Source organism: Teleopsis dalmanni, chromosome 2 (genome assembly GCF_002237135.1).
Source record: "Teleopsis dalmanni isolate 2A chromosome 2, ASM223713v2, whole genome shotgun sequence".
NCBI classification, from domain to species: domain Eukaryota; kingdom Metazoa; phylum Arthropoda; class Insecta; order Diptera; family Diopsidae; genus Teleopsis; species Teleopsis dalmanni.
Window position 1 is genome coordinate 128871591 of NC_051847.1, and position 8812 is coordinate 128880402.

Below are 8812 nucleotides of genomic sequence, written 5' to 3' on the forward strand. Positions count from 1 at the left end.
TTTCTCCTCTCCAATTTTTTCATATGTTCTATTCTACATTTACACGAGCATGGTATTCTTAGTGCCAGAAAGAACAATGAACAACGAAAGCAAAGAATTAGTTTACAATTTGTGAATACCAAAATAAATTAAATTAAATTACTTATTAAAATCTTTATCACTTCAATCAACAGAATTAGAATTCATCAAGTGTAATAACCATTAAAAATTAATCCATCAAATAAATCCTCAAATATTATTCAAGAGTGTCAATTGATATTGTGCTTATTCAGAAATTGCACAAAGTCTTGTTCTTCTCAATACATATTGACGTTGCAACTTTGTAACTCACTAGAAGAACAAGACAGCAACACCAACTTCTTATAAGCACATCTTAAATACTTATAAAATTAATTTGCCTTATAAGTTACTTTTTATACTTCATACATATAAATTATTTCTGTTCATACAGTTATTATTAAATTTATTAATAACATACCGCAAAATTGGTCTAATAAAATTTATATTTAAAAATTGGTTTAACTTTACTAAATGCCCAATGCAACACTGATCCAAACAGCTGTGTCTGTGTCTCCATCATTAAGTTGTGTCAGTGCTACAAGCAAGCGGTAAAGGCAGTGTTGAAATAGTTTGCAATTTTGTGTTTTTAAAGAATTAAATCGCTATTAATTATGGAAAATAGCGATGAGGATGATACGTCAAGCGATTCAGTCGATGAATCAGAAAGCGATATTGAAGACATAGAGGAAAATGCTTGGACAGATAATACTACAGTATTTGATAGTCAACTTGACACAGAAACTATAAAAATTGACTGCGAACAACTCGTTAAAAACTTACATTGCTTAATAAAAGAATTGCCAAATATGGAATGTGGTTCTACTGTGAAAGATGCTTTAAAACTAAATGAAATCTTAATAGAACAGTTGAAAAATTTCAAAAAACTGTTTACGTTACAATTGGCGCGAGTTCGGTCCCGTTTCAAACTGAATGCAGCATTGATAGAAGTAAAGAAGAGAAGAACATGCAATAAGGTCTCTAAACGAAGTGCATTATTGAAAGCTTCCACACATTATCTGGACGGCAACACGTTTTTTAAGGATATTTCTGGGCATGGAGCTCCAAATAATGCTGATTACATCCAACGTAAAAAGGAAGGATCCCATGGATTTAGGGTTGGTTACACACATTATTGGACTGACAAAAACAAAAAATCTCTTGTTTGTGGTATAAAAGAACAGGTAACTTATTGATCATGTGAATAATTTTTTCAAATTGAACTTACAACTTGTTTTTCAGTTAGTAAATAGATTAATAGAAAAGAAATTAATAAATGTAAGATGGGAAAGTAAGGAAGATTATTTGTGCTCTTCTAAATTAAAAGATTTATTGGATAAAGTGGATGCTAAATTCTCAATGGATTGGTTTCAAATTTCTGCTGGGGATCTCAAACATAGACATTCGAAAACATCATGTGAGGCAATATGGAATGTTTTACTACATCCGTCACTTAAACATTCAAAGTGGTCTGTAGAGGAAAATAATCGCCTTATAACAGCTGTACAAAAGTACAATTTTCAAAATTGGGAAGCTATTGGAAATGAAGTAGGCGGTCGTTCTGACTATCAGTGTTTTATACAATACAGGAATAATGTCTGCTATAACTTACCGAATCGTTTTAAAAAATGGGATAAAAATGATGATGCTAAATTAATTGAATTAGTAAATAAAAATACCACCAATAATGTTACTGATTGGACAGTAGTAACATCGTATTTTAGGTTCAAACCTAAAGGTGATGTTATAGCGCGTTACACCACCAGACTAAAGCCCAACATAAATCATGGTAAGTGCAAAAACATTTATTAAAATAACATAACATATAAATATGTTTTTAGACTCATTTTCACCAGAGGAAGATCTCCTACTTATTGGTCTTGTTAAAAAGTATGGAGAAAAATTTAATACTATACCACGTCAAATGTTTCCCGATCGCACTATTCTACAACTACGTAATCGTTACTTAAATACCCTGAAGCATCGTCATACAAATACAACGTGGACGTACGAAGATGACAGGAAATTAGTAGAGTTCGTTTCGAAACATGGTCCATCGAGTTGGTTGCAATGTGCTGAATTGCTAGGCAACCATACACGTACTAGTTGTCGTACACGTTATTTAACAATTAAAAAATTTTATGCAAAAAATCCAAATGCAAGTCTTCAAGACATACCACGGCATCGGGTTTTAAAAAGTGACAATTTGATTAGAACGGATACGTTTGAAACTCAACTTAAATTAGTAGAAACTGATCAAACCAATATATTAAAATATCAGTCACTTGTAACTAAGAAGAAACGAGAAAAATCGGCAAGGATTTCAAAGAGAGACAAAGAAAAACGTTTATCTGAAACATTGCAGTCATTGGAATCAGAAATGCATGAGCGTTTTAAGTTTGGTCATGACTACAGCGTATTCAATACTTATTATACAAAATGGCCTTCAAGTATTTTAGCTAAAAATATTATGGCGAATACTTTAAAAGTACCTACTCCAACACTTGTAGACCATGTACTGCTATCTCGCATTCCAGTTTGTTTTCAAGAAACAGTAGCAGAGGACATGCAAATATCCAACAAATATTCAGACTGTTTGCCACCTAATTATTCATCAACGATTGGATATAGAGCACTATGTTTGTTAGGAGATGTTTCTAATACGAAAATTGAAAAAAACGTGTATCAAAGTGCGGCTGTGAAACTCTTTGAAGAACGACTAAAGTTAACATTTTTTAGTGTTGCTATAACTTGTACCTTGAATCCCACAGAAATAAACGCAAAACCACTTTGTTTAATGAATGAAGATGATCCATATGAAAATAATAAGGAAAAAGTCGTTTATTGCGATAGATATTACATAATACCAACAGAAGTGAATGGACCACAAAAACAAAATAATCACGTGAAGAGTAACGCAAGTGTTATTATAAATAATGATGATTGTTCCAGCTTAGCTGTTGAGGCTGTTGAAGCTATTGAAGCTGATTCAGATGAAGAACCTATTCTAAAAAAAAAAAAATTTTCTTTGTAGAAAAAAAGATTTATATATATATATAAACCTATTGGTATGAAGAAAACCAGTTTATATTTATATATAAGTACACCAGAAAATAAAGTTTTGAACACAAAATAAATTATTTTAAATTAATGTAAATAAAATCATTATACATGAATTTGACCCCTCAAAAAAAGTAAGTTTATCCATTTTCTAAGTAAGGCAAAATTTCTATTATTAAGAAGTCAAATAGGTTTGTATTTGAAATTCAAGGATGGTACTGTGGAATCAAAATGTAGCCAAGTGAAGCTAGCTTCTTAGTGAAGTAAGGAGATAATGATCTCTAAAACTTATAACAAAACAATGATGCTTGATTTCTAATTGCTTGTTAAAGTAAATTCCATCATTTTCTTTCACAACGTGCAGCTATTGGTCAACAGCACATTTATTCAAAATCTTATTGCAACTGTGAAATTCGATTGTTTTGAAACATAAAACTTAATTTAAATCTCGTTTTTTAGTATTCGTAGCATGATTACCTGAACCGATATTTAGTTCCTACTTCTGGCTTAATTTCATTTGAGTAAAGCCCAAACAAGTACAATTTGCAATCAGAATATACTCTGTAGCATTCTATATAACTGCTAGTTTCCTTATAGCAAACAAGTTATGTACGAGAGACTAAATCTTATTGTAGTTTTCTTCTCAGATGCAGATCTATCACAGTATTTTACAGGAATTCCACGAGATAACATTTTCTCCAAAACATAGGTCGTAATGCATCCTCCATATGCTTAATAACTGTTAATTCCATCAATAAAGTAGGTGCAGTTCACTTCAGTAAATAGTGCATATAATCCAAAAAACCTATTTTACAATATAATAATTTAATCTTAGTCAGTACATTTATAGTTACATGTATTCTTACTTCATAGCAGGTGACATAGAAATTATCCGCCGTTTTCTGTCACTAAAAACTCAATAAAAAAGAAATTTAATTAAGCAAATAACTTATCAGTGAAACGCTGATGAAATGCAAGAAAACCTCACCATTTTTGGAATGAATGATTAATGGATCATGGTGAAATGCCGTCGACCCACCAACGAGTTCAAAGCCGACATTTACTACAAATAAAATTATGTAATTTGGTAGGGATTTGTATATTACGTGATACTCTAGCGTAGTACAATGGTCTCTGAAGTTTTCACCATTAACTTGGTCCTCCACTGCTCACTACTCGACGGCTTGAACAAAACAATTAAGGAAAAGGGACCAATATTTGTCAACGGAACAGCAGTTGTGTTCCATCATGACAATATCAGGCCACACACATTTCTAATGACTTTTTGATTTTATGATGCAACCGCTGATATGCAAGTCAGGACTTTACATATTTGACTACCATTTCCTTAGGTCTTTGTAAAACTGAAAATCACTTGGGCAAGTTTGTATTCGATAAATCACAGTTAGAATTACACTGATATACTCGTAATTATGAAGCTAACTGAAAAATGGCAAAAGATAATAAATAATATTAAGAATATAAACTTCATTAAAATTATTATTTAATGCAGAAAATTTTTATTCCAAAATATGTAGGAAAACTGCGGATATTTTTTATATAATCCAATTTATAATATCAAATATATACAAATTACAAACATTACATATATTGAAAATCAATAATCCGTTTAAATCACTTGTATTTATTGTTACCAATATGAGATTCACAAAAGAAGTTTTTTTGTTTACAAAATTCATATATTATTTTAGTCATTATATGAAACAACCATTTTCTTTATACATATTTTTCTTATTTTATAGTTAAACCCAATTTATTATAAATTTTAAAAAAACTAGCACTATGTTGCTATATATAAGCGCTTTTTTAACACACTTTAAAATATAAGTAAATACTTATACATAAAAACTGAATATTCGTTCACTGATGAAAATGAACAGTCTTTGATGTTATAATTTTATAATAATTTTATATATATATATTATAGAATTTATATATGAATGTTATGGCTCACTTTCGGTTGCATTGTTTCTGCAATGAAATAAAATGCACTATTATTGAGAGATATGAGTAGTGCAATAGCAATATTTGTTTATGTGGATATTGGTTTAATCTTACAACGTACCTTTGAACATATCTAATTACAAATCAATATTTTGGATTTAATCATGTTTAATCACACATTTTCCTTTGCATCACATCCTGCAGATTTCATAGATTCGTAGGCCTTAATGACCTTAATTAGTGGTTGAAGTCAGACTTAGCATGTGAACAGTCAGACTTAGGAGTGAACAGAAACTTTTTAAACTTATTTTTTCTTAGGGCCCTGTTATATAGAGAGTAATGGTAGCAAGATAGCTAAATATTTAATAAAAGCAAATGAAATTAATAATAAAATTTTTACCGGAAATATACTTCTAGTAACTTTTAATTTATGTTCTGACATCTTATTAAAGTCAAATGTAAATACAAAATGTCCAATAGGATTAATAAAATTATTAAATAACAAACTATAAAATTTAAATTAATCAAGAGCCACTTAGAAGTGTTTAAAATAATTTCGGAAAAGTGAGTAAATTTGGCACTTAAGACAAGTATAATAGTTTACCATTAGTTAAATTTTACAACAACAACTACAAAGCATATTTAAAACATAATGCATATTACAGCCATTCTCTCACAATTAATTGTTTTGCCAATACAATCTGTTACCGGGTTTCGATGTGACGCACCATATCTGTCCAGGCGCCTCTGCTGCGTGCGTGTCTTCTCCAGTCTCGTACATCTAGTCTACCTCTACGCCTTCTTCCTTCAACTTCTTCTTCAAAACCTCTTTCGGTAGAGCGTCTTCATCAATTCTCACGACATGACAAAGCCAACAAAGCTGCTGGATGTTAATTCGCTGAAATATGTCAATTTCATAACAAAGCTCGTATAGCTCGTGGTTCATTCTTATGCGGCAGTCGTCGCCAACTCAAAGAGGACCAAAGTACTTACGAATAACTATTTTCTCGAACACTATCAGCTGCTTCATCATTCTATGATAACGTCTGTGCGTCTGTGTGATACAGAAACATAGGAAGGATAAAGCGTAAGTTTTGTTGGTCAAGAGAGAGCTCTACATGCCAATTGCCTATTGGGCACATAGTAGCACCTACTAGCAATAGAGATTCTTCGTCTGATCTGCAGGTTGACATCGTTGATATTTATCATGGCGGTGCCAAGGTAGATGAAATCCTTGACAGATTCGAAAGTATAGTCGTCAGCCTCTAGCTCGGCATTCGAACGACGCACCTTCTCTCTGTAGCTGACATATACTTCCTTTTGCACTCTCCTAATTTAAATTGTTAATTATGTAGGTAGCCTACGCAGTGACCTTTCAGATAACATTTACAGACAATGTTAATTAACGTCCAGTCGTACCCAGCTATGCTCTTTGTCGCAGCTATTATTATTGTTAGGGGATGTAGCACTGCGACCGACAGGTCTTTTGTGCCCCTTGTCACAGCTATACTCGTTACTTATTAAATAAGTCATTTTCTTAATCATGTCTTAATGTGTTGTCATTTAAAAAGTGCTGTCACAAACTTATTTTAAGATATTAATTAACGACAAGACTTTAATTTTAAATATTATAGCAAAAATAGTTAATTTAAAAATTAATTCCTATTAATTTGCCTTGTGGAATCTTTTACAATGATGTTAGGATTAATTTGAGTATGTAGTGATTTGATTACTTTCAACTTAACAAATAATGTAAATAACCACCTTAAATTAATGCACTTCCGCACTTCATTTATATCGCAACTTCTATTAAATAGCCTGAACGCAATTATCAGTCAAGGATATATGCACTTGATCTTAAGTGCCATAATTAAATGTTTGTTTACTCAGTTGAGTGTTATTAATCATGACTGACTGTCGAATTAAGTAGGTTTATACTTACTTTGGAACACAAAGGGGGTTAAGACATTTTCATTTAATTGGATGCTGTTATGGTGGCAAGTTAATCAATGAAAGCTTATCTGGCAATGAAAATATAATGCAAAATACCAAAATATTTTAGCTGCATTCATTTCAAGAGATTATATTGATGAAAAAAACTATTTTCCATTAATAAAATGCCATATTTCAGAAAAATCAAGACTAACAATCAGAATCTTTTTGTAAATTATCACAAGTGATATGATTATCACAAAAATTAAATTTTAATTTTGAATAATCACCAAAAATTAATGCTTAAAAGTTTTTATTAAACATGAACATACATAATGTATATATCTAAATATTTTTCCGTAGTTTCATAAGCGAGTAAGTAAAGAAATAAATATTAAACCTTTAGGATTTTAAATTATTTAAAACGTTTCTCGGTTAATAAAATGAATATAGTGAATAGTTACACATAGAACGATTTCAACGTAAACGACATTAAATAATTATCTATTTTTCTACTCGGATACTGTCTGACTACTTACAATATGGCCGCTTTGCATTGGATAGAAGCCACCTTTTTTTTAAATGTTCTATTTGTACAACTGGCCATGTTCCATATTATAGTTATTGAACTCACGTTGTAATTTTTTTCTTCTTCTTCTTCCACATATTTATTTGAAAAATTCATTAACTGTGTTTTTAGTACTTTTCAAACATGTGTACATAAGACACATTTTAATTGATTTTATAGTTAAACTGAACTACTATTATCTTCTATAATAAAAAATTCTCTGTTTTTATGAAACGTTTCTGTGGACGGCGTTCATGGCTTGCTTCCTGTTATTGAACTCTTACATTATCTTCGATGAGTTCCAGTTGTTGTTATTTCCATTAATTTGTTTGTATCACTCATTTTAAGTTCATCATCCTATCATTTGACTTATCTGTGTTCTACCTAATCTACGACAATTAGTTCTATTACGGTTGTTTTAGTCTGCCTTGGTCCGAACGATAGCTATATTTTTTCGGTTGGATTGCTTTTCAATAAATTAATTAACTCCATTTTTATCTATTATGTTTTAAATAAAATTTACTATCGGTTTGGCTATCGCTTCATATTATTTCCTCTTACTGAAAAGTTCGTTCAATTGATTAATCACTCTAAATTATTCACTTTAAAATGTTCCGTTTTAGAATTTTTCCACTTTTTTAACTTTTCTACCATTATCGATATTCTCTCTTGTTCGTAAAATACGGAACTAAAGTGAAAAAAGGGTACACCCAAAAGGTGTACATTAAGACTGAAAAGTTTTCGGAAATTCTCATTTAAAATTCGCGCGCTGTATATTTTTCGATATTTTAAGTTTATGTAGTTTGGCAGCACTGTCCTTAATTACTATGCCAAAAATGAGCTCGATCTGTCAGACAGTTCGTTTACGGCAGCTGTTGAAACCAGTTCACCTCAGTAGTGCGTTGCGAAATGTCTTCGACGGTCGTACGACCGTCCTGGAAGGCTTTGTACCACTCATAAACTTGAGTTTTCGATAAAACTGATTCCCCATAAGCCTTTTGTAGCATTCGCAACGATTCTGCACACGAAATTTCGTTCGAAACACAAAATTTGATGCAAACTCTTTGTTCAATATTTTTTTCCATTGTTTTTTTCGCAACGCCCTACTGAGGTGAACTGGTTTCAACAGCTGCCGTAAACGAACTGTCTGACAGATCGCGCTCATTTTTGGCATAGTAATTAAGGACAGTGCTGCCAAACTACATAAACTTAAAATATCGGAAAATATAC

At 31.3% G+C, this 8812-nt stretch overlaps 1 protein-coding gene across 1 annotated transcript in view; it reads left to right on the forward strand.

The window, feature by feature from the left end:
• Nucleotides 1-671: 671 nt before the first annotated feature.
• Nucleotides 672-8812, forward strand: part of LOC119675694 (snRNA-activating protein complex subunit 4-like) — a 10112-nt gene continuing 1971 nt past the window's right edge. Inside the window, exons 1-3 of the mRNA XM_038086900.1 lie at nucleotides 672-1241; nucleotides 1300-1846; nucleotides 1899-3025. Coding sequence (XP_037942828.1) covers nucleotides 672-1241; nucleotides 1300-1846; nucleotides 1899-3025 — 2244 coding nt within the window. The remainder of the gene's footprint in view (nucleotides 1242-1299; nucleotides 1847-1898; nucleotides 3026-8812) is intronic.